At 53.3% G+C, this 18,435-nt stretch overlaps 1 protein-coding gene across 1 annotated transcript in view; it reads right to left on the reverse strand.

Annotated features, from left to right (window-relative positions):
- EXOC6B (exocyst complex component 6B) overlaps positions 1-18,435 on the reverse strand; it is a 234,381-nt gene that overhangs the window by 186,352 nt on the left and 29,594 nt on the right. The window contains exons 2-6 of the mRNA XM_039551599.1: positions 11,472-11,637; positions 5,475-5,522; positions 4,458-4,548; positions 4,266-4,311; positions 648-852 (exon numbers count right to left, since the gene is read on the reverse strand). Coding sequence (XP_039407533.1) covers positions 648-852; positions 4,266-4,311; positions 4,458-4,548; positions 5,475-5,522; positions 11,472-11,637 — 556 coding nt within the window. The remainder of the gene's footprint in view (positions 1-647; positions 853-4,265; positions 4,312-4,457; positions 4,549-5,474; positions 5,523-11,471; positions 11,638-18,435) is intronic.

Consider the following 18,435-nt stretch of genomic DNA (forward strand, 5'->3'; position numbering starts at 1 on the left):
GGGCAGGTGACAGCTCACGGCTCCTGCACTCCAGCAAAGCCCTTCCCAGGAGCAATCGCAGAGCTTTGGGATGAGAGGAACTGAGAGCCAAACACCCAGCAGGAGCGGGAAAGGCAAATCCTGGTTTAAGGCACAGCCGGGGATGTTCAGTTCATCAGCTCACCCTGTACAGAATCAGCCACGGGAAAAGGCAAGGGAGCCACAAGCCAGGCTTAGCTGGGATTTAAAACCACTTTAGGATGCAAAATAAATCAAATTCAGTGCACAAACTCCTACTTTTTTATCCCAAAACTGGGAAATCAGCCTGGTGTCTCCAGGTCTCCCAGTAGCACCAACTCCCTGCGCAGGGAAGTGGAAGATAGGAGTGGAAAATACGAGCGGAAAATGGAGTTATGCACCTCGGGACTGCCAAGAAACCACGGAAAACCCCAGCTGGGAGAAGCCAATGACACAACGGATCATCACTTCCCAACGGTCTAAAAACCAGGATAAAACTCCAGGAGTAACCATGGAGAACCAACCACTCCTCACCCAGCAACAGAATTCCAAACTCAACCCACTGCCTCGGGCTGGAAAAGCAGAACTTCCACACGACCGATCCTCCAAGCTCTTCCGAAAAGCGGCCGCTGCCATCCCCCCCATCCCACCTGCTTCATGGCCGTCTCGCCGATCTTGTCCGAGTGCTTGCGGATGCTCTCCAGGAAGTCCTTGAGGTCGGACATGGAGAGCTCCTTGATCTCCTCGCGCAGCCGCGGGATGTTGTCCACCATGACCTTGCAGAAGCGGTAGTGGCTCACCTGGGGCAGGAACGTGTGCTCCAGGTGCTCCAGGGTCTTCAGCGCTGGGTAGTGCCTGGGAGAGCAGGAAAAGGTCAGGAGCAGCCCCAGCCCCATCCCATTCCCTCCGGAACGTGGAGGGCTTGGAAGTTATCCGACACGACTCAGCTCCAGGGGACCACGGAACCACGGGGACCTGCACGCCCATCCCCCGCCTGGGCTTCCACCAGCCCAGGGCGGCAACCCCTGACAGGGAGACGAAATCCTGGAGCTGGGAACATCCCATAAATCCTGCGGGCTGATCAACCAGCGCCTGACTCATCGGTTAATAATTAATTAATTAATTAATTAATTAACACCCAAGATCTGCTGCCGACACAGACCTTGTAAAGAGCCTGGAGGTGCAAGCTCAGCTCCCTTTCCCTGGGGATTCCGGGATCTGATCCCACTTTCCCCCTCCTAAACACCACATCAAAACCACTTCCCACCCAAAGGGTTTTTTATTTGGAGGGGAAAAGCCTGGATCCAAATTCCAGATCAGGGATCCAACAGATCCATCAGCCCCTGCCTCCCCATCAGCTGCTGGATCCATGCCCTTCTCCGTGTTGGAATAATTCATTTCTCCATCCCAAAATGAATATTTTATACTTCTCAAAATGCAGGAATCCCACGGATAACGAATTGCTTTTTATTGTTGGTCATGCCCCATTCAGTTCGATCCTCCTTTTCTGCATAAAAGTGAATTTCAGATGGGAAATTGAGCCGAGAAATTCATTTGTCTCAAATGCCCTCCCGTCTTTTCCCTCTGGAAAGTGGGAATCCATAGGATTTGCCATTTCCTGGGATGTGGAGCCACCCTGGATGGCGATATAAGATTCGAGACCATCCTCCTGTCCTGACCACAGACCTGGTCAGAAATGAAAAATAATCAAAAGGGAACCACCCAGGAAGGGTTAATAGGGTTTAACAACAGAATAAACCAACACTGTGTAATAAATGTTATATATTCTATAATCAAATAAACAGATTTATGATCAATAAATCTCATGTCAGCCACTTTGAGGGGGAATCAAGGGAATTTCAGCTCACACAGCCACGGAGAAATCCTGGGCAAAATTCCACCTGGAATTTTGGGGCAGAAGCAGTCTTTGGTCATAAAAAACCACAGGAACACCACTGCAAACCCTGCCATTCATATTCCATTCAGGATAATTCCCGCCTGAAGTGCCGGGAATTCTTTCAGCCCCATTCCCAACACCAATGGATTCACCCCTGACTGGGGGGTTCGCACCGGGCAAGGTGTGACCAGGGATTCAAATCAAAGCCTCTGCAGAGAAACCTGGGAACGAGCAGGGAGCCAGGGATCCACCCAGAGGGATGAGCACCCACCAGGGATTTACCTTTCCAGGAATTCTCCGGTCCCATTCCCTACACAAACCCCCCGGAGCAGCTCCCAGCTCCGTGTCCCCGGGAGCTGAGGGGGAAAAGCAGGATTTTGATAAAATCCGGGCTCAGAGGGGCCTTTTGGGGTTGTTTCCCTGCTCCTGCTGGGCATTGCTCAGCTCCAAGCAGGATGAACGTTCCCAGTGGATGCACGAGTGTTCTCATGGAGCATCCAGGCCTGCAAGGAAGCTGGAGAGGGAATTTCTGTTGGGAATTGTAGTGCCAGGAGGCAGGGAATGGCTTCCCAGTGGGAAAGGGGAGCTTGGGCTGGGATGTTGGGAAGGAATTGCTGGCTGGGAGGGTGGGGAGGGGCTGGGCTGGAATTGCCAGAGCAGCTGGGGCTGCCCCTGGATCCCTGGGAATGTCCAAGGCCAGGCTGGACACTGGGGCTTGGATCCACCTGGGATGGTGGGAAGTGTGGAATTAGGTGATCTTTGGGGTCTCTTCCAACCCAAACCATTCCATGATTTTATGATTCCATTTCTCACTGCTTGGAGACCCCAAGACAGAGCCAGGACAAGGTCAATGAAAGGGTCTGATCCCTCCAGAGCCCTGCAGGACCAGGAGGAATCCCTGGAGCCAGAAATTTTAGGGTTCCCCAGTATTTTCCACACATCTCAGCCATGGGAAAAAGGCTCTTTCTGTCCCTACCTTAATTTCAGGCCAATGGCAGAGAAATCCTCCCTCTCCATCCCAATCATTCCTCTGGGATCAGCCCACACTCCTTCCCCGCCTCCATCCCATGGCCATGGATTCTCCATTTGGAAAATCCCGAGCTAGTTCATGTGAACATCCCCCAGTTCCTCCTGGCTCTGGAGTTTATTGCCCCAAACTCAAGCCCTGGCTGCCACCCTGGAATGATCCAAGTGAGACCTGGAGCAGATGAAAAACATGGAATATCTTGGGCCGTGTGTGGTGAATGGAGCCATCAAATCCAGACAAAGAAAACCGGAAAAAAACTGGCCAAGGCTCCCGATATTCCTTAAACGTGGCTTCCAGCTTGGATTCGTTTCTGAATGAACCAATCTCAACAAGGGAGGGAAAACAGCGACGCCATTCTGAGCAGCAAACCCTGGGAATGCCGTCCAGAGGGAGGGGGTGGAGCAGCGTGTGGATTCCCTGCGGGAATTCCCAGGGATCAGCTCCACTCCCACCGCACATCTCTCAGCAGATCAGCCCCTCGCTGCTCCCCGGAATGCTCGGAGAACCCATCCCTGCCCTGGAGTGCCCCAGGAAGAGCCAGGAGCTCTGGGAACAGCTCAAGGAGCCCCCCAAAGCCCTCCCAGGCGCCTCCGAGGGGTCACCTCATCTGCTCACCCCACGCCCAGCAGGGCGGGAACAAATCCCATCCCTTCTCCCGAACATCCAGCTGCTCCCACACTGCGGGGCAGGCACGGAGCAGGGATGGGGCCGCTTTTCCAGCCTGGCATGCAGCTGGAGCCGCGCCTTCCCCCTTCCAGCAGCTGCTCCGTGCCCAGTTGGCCACCCCTGGGGCTTCAAAATCGCTCCATGCCACTCAAACAAACCAGGATTCCTGCCAACATCCCAGATTTTCATCCCTCGGCATCCCAGCAGATGCGGGGTGGGGAAACTCCTGGATTTACAGCCCAGCACTCCCGAATTACTGAGGAATTATCTCTACAGCCAAAGAAGTTTTCAGGTTTCTCCCCAGCTTCCACCATCCTGCTGTTCCCAGCTGTTTGGATCCCGCCCACATTCCCTGGAATCTCTCCGATCCTATCGGGATTAGGATTACGGCATTCACGGAATAAAATGTAGCTGATAACACACACTGATTGCACACACAGCAGTGCTGAGCCTCCATGAGAAAACAAGGAATTCATTCCCAAAACCTGAGCCCACTGCCATCCCAACTCTCGGCTGTCCTGCAGGAGGCTGAGCAGGACCGTGAGGAAAACCAGCCAAAATCCAGGGAATTTAACCTGGAAAGGCTGGTTTTGAACTGCTGGGAAGCTCCTGAAATTATCCAGCACCAAACAATTCCTTGAATTCTTCCCATAAAACCCCAGTTCAGAGCAGATTTACCTCTTGGATTTCATCTGCTCCCGCAGCTTGCTGTACATCTCCAGCACTGGGAAAAGAAGGAAAACACGGCTCTAAGACAGCAGCACACAGCAGAGAGTTGGGAATTCAAACAAACAGCTCCGAGAAGGAAGCAAAAAGTTGGGAATTCAAAGAAAGAGCTCCAAAAAGGAGGAACGAGGGGAGATTCCTCACCGGGAAGACACAGCGTGAGTTTATCGACCGTGGCCGAGATGTTCCTCTGCTGCAGCCGGCACTGCTTCAGCTCCTCCATGGCAAGGATCAGCTTGGGAAAACGGGAGAAGCTCCGTTAGGATCAGCACACGCCCGTGGTGTCCATCCCAAATCCTGCTCTGGTAAGCGGCTTCCAGCAAGTGGCAGGAATGTCCCTGAATTCCCTGAATTTCAGCAGAGGGAGCAGCAAAACCAAAGGCATCGAAGCAGCCTTGGAGCGCGTCCCGTGGATTCCAAAACATTATCTCCCCCTCCTATTGGAGGCACCGCTTCCAAGATTTCTGGTTCCCAAAGGCAGGATGTGGCTGCTCGCTCCCGGGGGATTCGCCGCATCCCAAAGCTAGCGGGGATTTCTCAGGGCTCAGGCTCCACCAGAAAATCCTGGGATGTGGACAAGGGGAAGCCATGGATACCAGGCCAGGTTGGACTGGGAATTCTCATCCCAAGACAATAGGATTTCTCAGGGCTCAGGCTCCACCAGAAAATCCTGGGATGTGGACAAGGGGAAGCCATGGATACTTGGGTTGGACTGGGAATTCTCACCATTCCAAGCTAACAGGGATTTTTCCAGTGCTTGGATTCCAACAGAAAAACCTGGGGATGTAGAAAAGGGAAAACCAAGGACATGAGGCCAGGCTGGATGGGGAATTCTCCTCATCCCGAGCTAACAGGGATTTTCCAGCGCTCAGGCTCCACCAGGAAAACCTGGGATGTGGAAAAGGGGAAAACATGGATACAAGGCCAGGCTGGATGGGGAATTCTCATCCCAAGCCAACAGGGATTCCTCAATGCTCCAAGAGAGAAACCTGGGGATGTGGGAGAGGGGAAAACAAGGACACGAGGCCAGGTTGGATGGGGCTTGGAGGAGCCTGGGAGAGCAGAAGGTGTCCCTGCCCACGGCAGGGGTGGGATAAATGGTTTTTATGTCCCTCCCATCCCAATCCCGGCTGTAATTCCAGGACTGGATGCATCACTTACTTCTTTCCCTTCGTTCTGCAGCTTCCGGTTGGTGTCCGTCACTTGGTTCTGCAGGAATATTGGGAAGAACACAAAGCACACCCCATAAATCAGGACAATGTTTTTCCCACCGAAACAAAGTGTCCATAAACACCACCCCTCCCCACGGCTCCCATTCCATGGAAAAGCTGTTTATTGCTGAGTTAACGGCCGCTGCCACCGGGGGACGAATCCAGGGATTTTCCTCCTTGCCACTGGAGAAAAGGGAAAGGCAGCGGGAGTTCAGAGGCGTGGAAGCCTCAAAATGCTGGAGTTTTCATGGATCCAGACTGGATTGTGATCCAAAAGCTGTTCCACTTGATTGGGGGAGGAATTAATTCCCTTCTCCATCACCAAATAAATTTAGGTTTTAACTCCTTCGTATCCCAGCAGGAAAGGATTCCTTACCAGGAGCTTTCCCTAGAAATAATTATTTATATTTATAGGAATCCCTATAAACTTCCTTTGGATCTTCATCTCTCTCTGGATCCCTGCTCCTGGCTGGTGTAAGAAGGAATTATTTATACACCTGCGATAAAAACCTCTGTGCTGGATCATCCCATCAAGCTGGGGCTCAGAACTGGAAAATTTCCCACTTGGCAAACCTGAGGATTCCCTGGAGTGGGAAGAGCCCAGCCCTTCCCAGCCCCAGTGGGACCCACAGGAGAACAAAGGGGATTTCGGGGCTCATCGGGATGGAAAATCAGGAGCTCTCCCATGATTTAGCCAACAAGTGGGAAGAGGCCTTTGGGAATTCCCCTGGGGTCAGGCAGGGAAGGGCTGTAAACCCCGGGACAGCTGGAAAAACCAACGCAAACTTCCCAGCCAACATTCCCAGCTCCAGATCTCCAGCAAAGCAGCAATTCCAAGGGAATTCCAGCAGGACTGCTCAGGGTTCAGGTGCCTCCCATCACTCCGAGGTTCCCATGCCATAAAACCCCTTTTTTTCCCCCCAGAATATTCCTTGTGCCGCTCCCGAAGCTGGAAATGTTCATTTCCAGGCTCGTCCCTGTAAGAGGCTTCGGGTCTGATCCCGGCTCTCCGTGCACTGGGAGCTGCTGCTGGATTTCTGCCCCATTTCAGGAACTAATTCCTGCCTGTTTCCCGGAGTTCTGCTCGTTCTGGAAGCAGAAGCTTTCCCAGAGCTTGGAAAACACCACGAGCTGGGAACCAGAGCCCTCCCAGGGCTTTGAGGAGTGTGAGATCTCAGAAATCCAGCTGAGAGCTTCGCTTCCTTTGGAATAACCATGGAAATGAGGAATTTTTAACGAAGTTCACCCCAGGGAAGGAACGGCCCCGGGGGGCTCTCCCGTTCCCCAGCAGGATGCGGATGGAGGAGGAGGAGCAGGAGCAGCTCCAAGGGGGATTGGGAAGGAAAAACCATCCTGGAGCAGGAATCCAGTGGGGAGCAGCTGAGGGAGCTGGGAAGGGGCTGGAGAATTCCTGAGGGAGCTGGGAAAGGGGCTCAGGCTGGAGAAAAGGAGGATCCAGAGGGATCTTTTCCCTCTCTCTGGAATTCCCTGACAGGAGGAGGCAGCCAGGGGGGATTTGGGATCTGTTCCCAGGGAACAGGGACAGGAGGAGAGGGAACGGCCTCAGGCTGGGCCAGGGGAGGCTCAGGGTGGGTATTGGGAATATTCCTCTTGGAAAGGGCTGTCCAGGCCTGGCAGGGACTGCCCAAAGAGGCAGCGGAATTCCCATCCCTGGAAGGATTCAAATCCGTGTGGATGCAGCCCTCGGGGATGGGGTTTAGTGGGAACACAGTGGTGGCTGGACTCGATGATCTCCAACACTTTCTCCAACCTGAACAACTCCATGATCCCACAACCTCCCTCCTTTTTGAGCTCACCAGGTCGGACAGAAGGGGAACCTTGGATTCATCCACATAAAATGGATTCAGGATCCGTTTGGTTTTTTCCCCACTGGAAAAGATCCCAGACAACCACGATTTTCCAGCTTCCACCAGGAAGGTTTGTGGTGCTCCCAGCAGCAGAACCCTCAAACCCCACAAGCTCCCTTCAATTCCCACAGCAGCCATGCTGCTTTTGGAGCTTCCCAGGATTCAAGGAGAGGAGTTATCCATGATTTCCCCTCACACTGCTTCCCTCCAGCATCTGCATCCCATCCCTCCCCCTCCTGCAGTAGCTGCAGCTCTCCTGGCTCCCTGCCCTCCCCAAAACCTGCTCATTTCCTTTACGATGTATGGAGCTTTTACGAGCGGGAGCCCAGCATCTCTTCCAAAGATTATTTGATTTGCTCAGATCCTGAAAATCCCACCAGGAGAAAGGAATCCGTGTCGGGTAATTTAAAACCACTCCTAAAATAATGCCGAGGCTGGAGGAGTTCTCTGTTGAAATTACACAGCAATCCCAGCTCCAGGAAAAAGCAGGGAGAGAGCGGATCCCTGCACGCTCCGGGTTTTCAGGGGGCAGGGGTTGTGTTTGGGTTTGTTCCGAAAGTCTGCAGGCCTGGATTAAAACAGGGATGATTATTTACACAGACCCCGAGCAGCCAAGCTGGGCTTAGCAGAGCGGGGATTTGCTAATCCAGGCCAGACACCCAGAGGGGGACAGACAGGTGGCACGGATGGGAGGGATGAGGCACCGGGAGCACTCCAGGGATCTGTGGGACAGCCAAGCTGTTCCTTCACCCACACACCCAGAACGTGCAGCTGGGGGCTCCGAGAGTCCTGTGGGATCATTCCAGAGGGGGAAAATGCTGGGAGAGAGGAGCAAAGGAATCCTGGGAATGGCCCCTGCTCTGGATCCATCCCTGTCCCTCGCAGTGACTTCCACTCCCGAGGGAAGGGACAGCCACCGGAGCGATCCTTCCTGGTGGAAACTCAGGAAGTGCCAGGAACTGCTCCCAGCTCTCTTCCCGACATAGGAGGGAAAATTCCTTCCTGGAAAGGGCTGTCCAGGCCTGGCACAGCTGCCCAGGGCAGGGGAGGAGTCTCCATCCCTGAGGGATTTAAAGCCATGGATGTGGCTCGTGCGGACAGGGGCAGTGCTGGGGATGGTTGGACTCCATGGGCTCAGAGGGGTTTTCCAACCTGAATCATTCTGGGGTTCTCTGAAATTCCCTGGTTTATGCCTGACAGCTCAAAAAGCTCTAGAATTAAAAAGGACTTTGCAGCCACGTGACCTGAGATTGCTGGAGAGGGAAGGACAGCCCTACATGGGATAACACTGGATGAGGTGGGATGAAAATCCATCAGGAATGACACAGCTGAGTTGGAGAATCTGGGAATGGGTTGGGTGGGAAGCAACCTTAAATCTCATCCCATCCCACCCATTCCATGGGCAGGGACACCTCCCACTGTCCCAGGTGGATCCAAGCCCCAGTGTCCAGCCTGGCCTTGGGCACTGCCAGGGATCCAGGGGCAGCCCCAGCTGCTCTGGCAATTCCAGCCCAGCCCCTCCCCACCCTCCCAGCCAGCAATTCCTTCCCAACATCCCATCATTCTGTCCATGTAATGGCAGGGGAGCTCCTCTGCTGGTCACAGAATCCGAAAATCGTCATGGTTGGGAAAGATCACAGAGTCGAGCACTGCCCAGGCCAGCACTGCCCCGTGTCCCCGAGTGCCACATCCACAGGGCTCCGAAATCCCTCCAGGGATGGGCACTCCACCCCTGCCCTGGGCACTTCCAAGGCCTGAGCACCCTTTCCATGCAGAAATTCCTGCTGCTGTCCACCCTGAGCCTGCCCTGGCCCAGCCTGAGGCCCTTCCCTCTCCTCCTGTCCCTGTTCCCTGCCAGCAGAGCCCGACCCCCCCGGCTGCCCCCTCCTGTCAGGGACTTGTGCAGAGCCACAAGGTCCCCCCGGAGCCTCCTTTGCTCCAGCCTGAGCCCCTTTCCAGCTCCCTCAGGAATTCTCCAGCCCCTTCCCAGCTCCCTCAGGATTTCTCCAGCCCCTTTCCAGCTCCCTCAGGAATTCTCCAGCCCCTTCCCAGCTCCGTTCCCCTCCCTGGACAGCTCCAGCCCCTCAGGGTCTCTCCAGAGCTGCCCCCAGCACTGGAGGTGCCCCAGCAGTGCCAGCACAGGGACGGGCACTGCCCTGGCCCTGCTGCCACCCCAGAGCTGGCACAGCCCAGGGGCCACTGGCCTCCATCGGCCTCGTGCCCACCTGGGCACCCCGAGCTCGTGTTCAGCCAACTCCTGCTCAAGGAGATCAAGTTCCCAACCCAGAGCTTGGCCTATTTAGGGAAAAACGGGGCAGAAGATGCAGTGGTGAGGTTCTGATGGGGTTTGAGTTCATTTGGGGGCACCCAGAGGCACCCTGAGAGCCCCGGGGCTGCGTGACACACGAGTGAGAGAAGGTGACACATCCACGTCGAGCTGAGCACTCCTGAAACAACAACGGGGACGTTGCTGCAAAAACCAAATCCTACAGAACAGCCCCGAGCCAGGAGCACACGAGAGAAGGCTCCGAGCAGGGAGGGCCCTGCTTTCATTGCTGCTTCCTCACGGGTTCAAAGCCCAGCTCTACTGAGAAAAGCCTGAGATCAAATAGAGGATGAATGGCTGGAACCAAACCCACTCTCACCACTGGATCCACAGATGATTCCCAAGGGAAAGCCTCACAAAGAGGGCTCCAGGACTTTCTGGGGATGTTTTTGCCATGTGCTGTTTTATGGATCACATAGGCCTGGAAATCAAGAGAGATCCTGAGGGGACAGGGATGGACTTCACAGTGAGCCACCAACAAAGGGGCTGCTGGCAGAATGGGAACCAGCTCCGAGCAAACAAACAATGTGGAATTCTTGGCTGGAAAACAATGGCTTAGGAAAAAAAAAAAAAAGGAAAAAAAAAAAAAAGAGGGAAAAAAATAAAAAAGGACTTATTTCATGGTAATTCCAATGGACTCATCCTGCAACAAACTGCTGGGTGAATTCTCCTCAGGACATCCCTCAGGAAAGTGTTCCTGAGAGCAAAGCCCTTCTTGGGGATGTGTGAAGTTAGAATCCTGCTGGGAAATGCCCCAGGTAGCTTGAAATCAGTAAATAAATGTGTTAAAAGCAGCAAGCAGCAACCTGACCTCGAGCTCTTCCTTCTTTTCCAGAAAATTTGCTTTTTCTGAGGTTTTCCCTCATGTTTTAGAACTTCAGCTTTTCCAGAGCCCACTGAAGGGTCTCCCACACTCCTGGAACACCAGGAAGGTCCTTCCCAACAGGACAGGCCCCACTCCACTGGAAAATCTCCCAGTGCTGGTTCCCCACAACTTTGTGGGAGCCCCAGGACTCAGCCCCACTCACCAAGTGACTCTTCTGGGAGGGATTTTGGATTTCCAACCCAGGTCCCACCTCGCTCCTGCAGGAAGGGACGGCCCAGCTGCCTCTCCCTGCCCTCTTTGGAGTTGTGGAGGAAAACCAGGAAGGTTTTCACACTGATGTGCCCCCAAATTACAGAATATTGGTATTTTAAGGCACAGGAACCAAGCTTAAACCCCAATTCCACCTGACCCCGAACACCTCCAACCTCCTGGTCCCTTTTCCTCCCCTGAAGCCACCCCTATTCCACAATATCATCTTAACAAGTGGCTTTTTCCACACATTACTACACACACTCTGCCAAGAACTGGGTAAATCCCACTCTCCCTCATCTTCCTGCACAGTTTTAAAGGCCACAAGACCTATTTTAGCTCAAGAAACTGGGATAAGGTCCATGAGGAAAAGCACTTTTCCTAATTAAACGGGCTTGGCTCTAAGTTCTCTGATGCTTTTAACGCACCACGCCGCTCCAGCTTGCCCTAATAATTATTACATTTTCAACGACCAACCCATGGCTCCAGGAAGAATTAGGATAAATATTTCTATTTTTAATTTCTTTAATTAGTAATGCTGTGGGCCAAAGGAGAAAAGATTCAGGCGCTTCCACAGAATCCCAGAGCGGCTGAGGTTGGGCCACCTCACCCCCTGCTCCGGAGGGGTCACCTCAAAAGAGCTGCCCAGGGCAGGCTCAGGCCGGGAAATTCCCTCACCTTGAGTTTCTGGGCTTCCCCCCGGACCTTGAGCAGCTCGGTGATGGAATCCACGAAGCCCTGGTAGTGGAAGTTGCACATCTTCTCGATCTCCCGGTCGTGGTTGCGGATCCGCGCCTCCAACTTCTCCATGAAGCGCCCGTGCTCCTCGCCATCGTACACGGACCTGCGGGGACACGGCGCTGCTCAGCGGCCCAAATCCCGCCCCAAAAAAGCCCTCCTGGGATGAAGGGACGGGTCATAAACCAGGCACCAAAGCTGCGTTTAAAAACCTTTCTATTCCAAGTTTCTTTTCCTTTTCCCACCGTTTTGGTGTTCCCTCAGAGACCAGAACAGGCCAAGCTGGGCCTGAAATGTTTCTTTCCACCCTTCTTTTCCTTTTCCCACCAGTTTGGTGTTCCCTGAGAGACAAACCAGGCCTGAAATGTTTCTATTCCAACTTTTCTTTTCCTTTTCCCACCGTTTTGGTGTTCCCTCAGAGACCAGAACAGGCCAGGAGCACCTGAAACAAAGGTTTGTCTTTGAGTTGAGCCACCTCTGACCCCCCTATCCAGAAATCCCGCCTGGAGAAGCCTCTGGATGCTCTTTGGGCTCCAAGGGTAAAAGGGACAATGGAAAACAGGATCTCCACGGCTGCCAAAATCCCGTTCCCTCCACACCCCAAATTCTGCCAGCACAGTTTTAACCCCTGTTGATAAAAGACCAACAGAGCTGCTGGGGACACCTCAGTCCAAGTTATCCACATCCAGTGACCAGGAGCGGTAAATCATGGAATGCCAGGATGGTTTGGATTGCAAGGGACCTTCAATCCCACCCCATTCCCACCCCATCCATGGGCAGGGACACCTCCCGCTATCCCAGCTGGATCCAAGCCCCAGTGTCCAGCCTGGCCTTGGACATTCCCAGGGATCCAGGGGCAGCCCCAGCTGCTCTGGCAATTCCAGCCCAGCCCCTCGCCACCCTCCCAGCCAGCAATTCCTTCCCAACATCCCATCCATCCCTGCCCTCCCTCAGCTTCAAACCAAACAGAAGGATGGAAGTTAAAACCAAATTTCTCTCCTTCAAATGTCTCCCCAGGAGGCAGAGGGATCGGGCCACACGCTGGGATTTCTGGGGTTGCTTTCCTGGTTTTTTACAGCAAATATGGATATTTGCAATGCATCGTGGCAATCCCACCCCTGGCCCTGCCTTTGGGGAGTTTTGGCTCCTAAACCTGAATTCCCTCCCAGTCCAAGAGTTAAGTCTGGAGTGAGGTTTGTGGAGCTGAGCTTGTGTCAGATACTAAGGCCAAATTAGGGATACAGCAGATTCCAGGCAGCCTTTAGAGAGAAAAGACGGGGATGACAGAGCTGACCAAGCTGGAAGAACAAAATACTAAAAATTATGAATCACAGCAGTGAGAAGCAGCATTCCAGAAAGAATCAGAACTCCAGGAATCCAGCTGGACACAGGAAATCCTTTTTCCTGAGTGATCCATGCTCACCGCTCCCTTTGGAGAATCCCATCCCTGCAACCCACAGAGGCCTCAAAGAAATAGGGAAAATTACCAAGACAGAGTAAAAGCTGGAGAAAATCTATTTAATTTTTATTCTTTCAGACCTGCCCAGGCCATTTCAGCTCTGCAGGTTCAGGAAAATGCTCTCAGTGGCAAAACAAAAATGCCACAATTTTAAAACCTCTTTAAAGTCGGTGTAAAAGAACCCAGACACCCGGAGCAGGCGATGGCGAGGACACTGCCTCCTCCTGGTTGGTCTAAAGGTGGAAAAAAAGAGATAAAACCTCCTCAGATTCCAGGAGAGGCACCACTGGAGCGATGCTCGTGGGTTTGCCTCAAAGTTTCGTGGAGTTCTGGCGGGTGGGATCTGAAATTTGGAGCCCGAGTGCCACCTAGTGCTGCACGGCCTCTTAGCAGGGCCTCTCCAAATGATTCCGAAGGATTCTCAGCCCAAAGATGGGAATTCCGATGAAAACGAAAGGTGGATGAGCTGTGCTTGCATTCAGGGATAAATTAAAACAAAAAAACCCGCAGCAGTACTGACGTGTTGGTGTGCACAGGGAAATTCGGGATTTACATCTGATTGGGGGAGGAGGGGGGAAAATCCTCAAAAGTACTTAAAATGTCCAGGAAAAATTCCCTGTGGAGGTGGCAAAGCTCGGATGTAAAGGCCTGATGAGTAAAACCCGGTTTTTATCAGAAATTCTATTATTTTATTCTTTTTTAGCCAAACTTTAGTGTGGAAAAAATAAATTAGTGTCAGGCAGGAAGAAAACACCAGCCCTAAACAGGCCCTGGACATTCCCCCTGAGCTCTCCACTCATCCTGGATCCCTTTTCCAGGGAAATACAGCCCTGGACATTCCCTCCTGAGCTCTGCTGCTCATCCTGGATCCCTCTTCCAGGGAAATCCAGCCCTGGACATTCCCTCCTGAGCTCTCCACTCATCCTGGATCCCTTTTCCAGGAAAATCCAGCCCTGGCCATTCCCTCCTGAGCTCTCCACTCATCCTGGATCCTCTTCCCAAGGGAAAACGAGCCCTGGCCATTCCCTCCTGAGCTCTGCTGCTCCTCCAGGATCCCATTCCCAGGCAGAACCAGCCTCCTCCACCTCCATCTCCCTCCAGAACATGAGGGAGCAGGGAACAGCCAGGCCAGCCCCAAATCCAACGCTCCAAAGCTGCAGGATGGCCCCTGCAGCACTTTGGGATGGTTCTGGCTCTGGAACCTCGTCCCACGGGAACGCCGTGGTGACTCCCAGCTCCAAACAAACCACGTTCAACGCTTGGTTTGACGGTGCCAAGAACAAACCCCGAAACCCCAAATTCCACCATCACCACCTTCCACACTGCTTCCCACCCTGGCTCTGGTATGGATCCAATTTCCTCAGCTGACACCAGTCTGGGAAAACCCTCCTGGTGATCCCAAATGCTGGCCAGGGGAGCAGCGTCACCCCCCTGGCACTGCCAGCGCTCTGCAGATCCACTGGCTGAGCCCCTTTGTTCCGTATTTCTCCCAGATTTCCCACACCTGGGACATTCCCTCTTCCTGCCTTGCTCTGGATTCCCAGCTCCCTCACTCCCATCCCCACGCTGCTCTAGGGACATCTCCGAACACCCAACACAGCCTGGAGCTCCACGGAACTCCCCTGGAGCAGCCAGGAATTCCGGAGGCACCGAGGGTGACGCCCAGAAACCGCTCCAAAAGGAGAATTAGGTGCCACTCGTGTTTCTGGGCGTCCATAACCCCGAGATACAGCAAGGAGCAAGAAAACAAGGATTAAGCTCGGTTTGGGCTGATCCCTCTGTTGGTTTTAAGGCTGGGACTGAGCTACACAAAACCATCCCGGAGGCTGCTTTTTGGGATTTTTTTCTCTTTTTTCTCCTTCTTTGCCATAAAAAAAATAAAAATTAAAAATTGCTGGTCAGAAAAGCTCCTCCACAAAAAGGCTTTTGATTAAAAAAGTCTGAGGCAGAAGGGCTGTCCTGCAGGCACTTATCTGGGAATTGTGGAGCAGGCTGGAATTCTCCCCCTGCAGCCTCTGCTCTCCGACAGAGCGCTCTGGTTTAGGGTTTTTAAGTGCACTCACTAAACATCGAGGAGGACTTCAAAATCCCTCGGATTGGATTGTTTAGTTTCACAATTTCAGCATCTGTTAAAAATCCACTTTGGTTTTGGTTTTTATTTTTTCTTTTTCTGAAAGGTCAAACTGGAAAAATCTTTCCAGGAAAGCCACAAATGGATCAGGAGCTCCCACGTGCAAAGTTCATCCCCCAAAATAGGGGCAAACCAAAGCTGGAGCAGAGGGAGCAGCCAAACCATTAAAAATGGGATGTCCCAGACGAAGATCTGGCTGTGCCAGGGGTCATAAAGTCATGGAATATCCTGAGATCCACAGGGATCATCCAGCCCAGCTCCTGGCCCTGCACAGACCCCCCAACAGCCCCACCCTGGGCATCCCTGGCAGCGCTGCCCAAACGCTCCTGGAGCTCTGGCAGCCTCGGGGCCGTGCCCATTCCCTGGGGAGCCTGGGCAGTGCCCAGCACCCTCTGGGGGAAGAACCTTCCCTGATATCCAACAAAACCTCCCTGGCACAGCTCCAGCCCTTCCCTGGATCCTGTCCCAGAGATCGGAGCTGCCCCTCGGGAGGAGCAAACCCCGATGAGTCTCCCTCAGGCTCCCCTGCCCCAGCTGAGCATTCCCAGTGCCCTCAGGCGCTCCCATGGGGATCCACGGGCGCCTCTGCCCTTTTCCAGGTGGCAGCAGGCACGGGGGGCTCAGAGAGGAGCACAAGGTGGGCGCTGAACATCCCACACCCCCACCTGCCCCGGCACCCCAGAGCCCCCCTCGACTCCGCCTGAGCTCAGCCCCCACGAGGCCCTGGACACCCCCTGGACACTCCCCTGTGTCCTCGGCCACTTCTCCACTCACAGCAGCCAAAATTGGGGGAAAAGCGGAGATTTGGGGGGTACAGCCAAGAGAAAACTCAGAGAGACACCAAGCCCACACAGAAATCTCCTTCAGACACAGCCAGAGGCAGGAGGGGACAATCCCAGAGCGGTTTGGGTTGGGAAGGGACATTAAAGCCCATCCAGGTGCACCCAAGGACACCTCCCACTATCCCAGGTGGCTCCAAGCCCTGTCCAGCCCGGCCTGGGACACTTGCAGGGATGGGGAAGTGCTGCTTGGAGCAGCCTGGGACAGTGGGAGGTGTCCCTGCCATGGCAGGGATGGCTCAGGGTGGGATTTAAGCTCCGTGCACCCCAAAGCATTCCCTGATGCCATCAGGCAGGGCTGAGCCAGCCCGATTCCCAACCAGAGCTGCCTCCAGGACGAAGCTCAGAAGGAACCTAAATAAATGCAGAGGAGGGAAATCTCCGGGGACGGAAGGAAAGAGCTCTGGGACAATGCAGGGAGGACGAGCTGGGGACAGCGGAACACGAGCGGGTTTTGTTTTCAATTAACAGAGGAACAAATTCCTGAGTCTGCTGCGGACTTAGATTTTCTTTTTTTCCCCCTTTAAAACTTCTGTAGTGGTTTGAGTCCCTCCGAAACATTTTCTTCTCATTAAGCTACATAAAAGCATTAGCAGTTTGTTTAATCTTCATCTAACTTTCGTAATAAACAAATTAACCACCGAGCACGGCAGAAAAACAACGAGGGCTTCGAGAGTGGTGCAACAGGCTCCACGGAAAAAAGAGCAGAGAAAGTTTCAGGATTAATGCCTGGTTAGGATGGAACTGGCAGGAGTTTGAGCCTCGTGATTCCGAAGTTTATGCACTTCTGACACAGCCCCAGCACTCCAAAGGTTCCCCACTGAGGGGCTGGGTTACACCTCGAGTCACCTGGGGGGAGGGAAAGCAAGAGGAGAATCCGCTTTTTGTTTTCGTTCTGCCAATTAAACAGAATTCACTTAAGGCCTGAACTGAAGCCCAAAATTTCAGCCCAAAATTTAAGCTCAAAATTTAAATCCAAAATTTAAACTCAGAATTGAATTAAAGCCCAGAACTGAAGCCCAAAATTTAAATCCAGAATTTAAGCCCAAAATCTAAGCCCAAAATCAAGCTCAAAATTAAGCCCAGAATTTAAGCCCACTCTGCTTTGCCCTGTCACCCACACAGGTCCCTGTTTACACCAAAAATACAGAAAACCCCTTTTTTTGTCCTTTTTGGAAGAGTTAAAATCTTCAATCACAAGCCCTCGTCATTACCACAGCATGGCCACACGGGTTTGTCCTCCTCACACCTCTTCCACTCACGTTTCCCTCCCCATCCAATTTCCCGTTCGCAACGGAAACCATTCCAATCGCTGTAAAATTCCACAAAATACCAGGGATAGCCCATTATTGCCAAGTAGAAAACAAGAGCACCACTAAGTTCATTTTTGTCAGGATAACCCTGGTTTTCCAGCTGGGAACACCTTGGTTCCAGCCAGGAATGGCCCCAGGTGGGCATTCCCACAGCTCCAGGGGGGAGCCAGAACAGAGAATTCCCACAAACCACATCCAAATGCTCCTCAAAAACCACCCCAAACCCCCGTGGGACTCGTCTGGCCTCAACCAGGAGGAGCTTTTCAACAGGGCTTCCTTGTGGATTTGTGCTGGGCCTGGCTTTCCTCAGTGGCTTCAGGAGGAAATTGGGGAATCCGGTGCCAGCTGCTCCTGGGGAAGATGGCAGTGCCACCACAGCTGAGGGAGTCACAGGGCTCGGGAAGCCAAGGGCAGCGGGAAACTGGAAGGGATTCGAGAAGCTGAGGGGGATGAAGGTCAGCACAGGTCCAAGGAAAGGGCAGGAGCAGGACCAGGAGTCCCAAGGGATCAGGGGAGGAAGGAGAGGCCCTAAACTCCCCCCCAGCCACAGCTCCTGATTTACTGATCCGTGAAAAACCAGAGGAATTGGGTTTGGATTTGAAGGCAAAAGGCTGGGAGAGCACAAAGCCATACAAGAAGTCCTCTGCTACAAAAACATGGAACGATTAAGGTTGGAAAAGCCCTCTCAGATCCTGCAGCTCATCCCATAACCCAGCACCACCGTGGTCACAACAAACCCTGCCCCGACTGCCACAATCCAGGACCTTCCGCCACTTCCCGGGAAGGCAATTCCCGTTCCAATCCCTGACCCCCCTCCAGGGGAACATTCCCAGCTCTCCCAGGCTGCCTCCAGAGCAGAGGGGCTCCAGGCCTGGAGCAGCTCCAGGGCCTCCTCTGGGCTCTCTCCAGCAGCTCCACGTCCTGTTGGCCCTGGAGCTGAAGGAAGCCTCATCCCAATGAACTTCCCAGCCTCCCTCTCCCAGCCCTCCGAGCAGATTATTTTACCGCAGAACGATTTTAATGCCTCTTCTTGCTGTTTTATTGCCCAATAAAAGCTCCTTCCCTACGAACAAAGCTCGTTTTGTTGTCTTTTGCATTGTTTAAACAAGTCGATTTTGATTTTTTTCAGAGCCTTCTTGGCTCCGAGTCCTGCCCCCTCCTC

The sequence above is a fragment of the Corvus cornix genome, chromosome 4 (assembly GCF_000738735.6).
Source record: "Corvus cornix cornix isolate S_Up_H32 chromosome 4, ASM73873v5, whole genome shotgun sequence".
In the NCBI taxonomy this organism is placed as follows: Eukaryota; Metazoa; Chordata; class Aves; order Passeriformes; family Corvidae; genus Corvus; species Corvus cornix.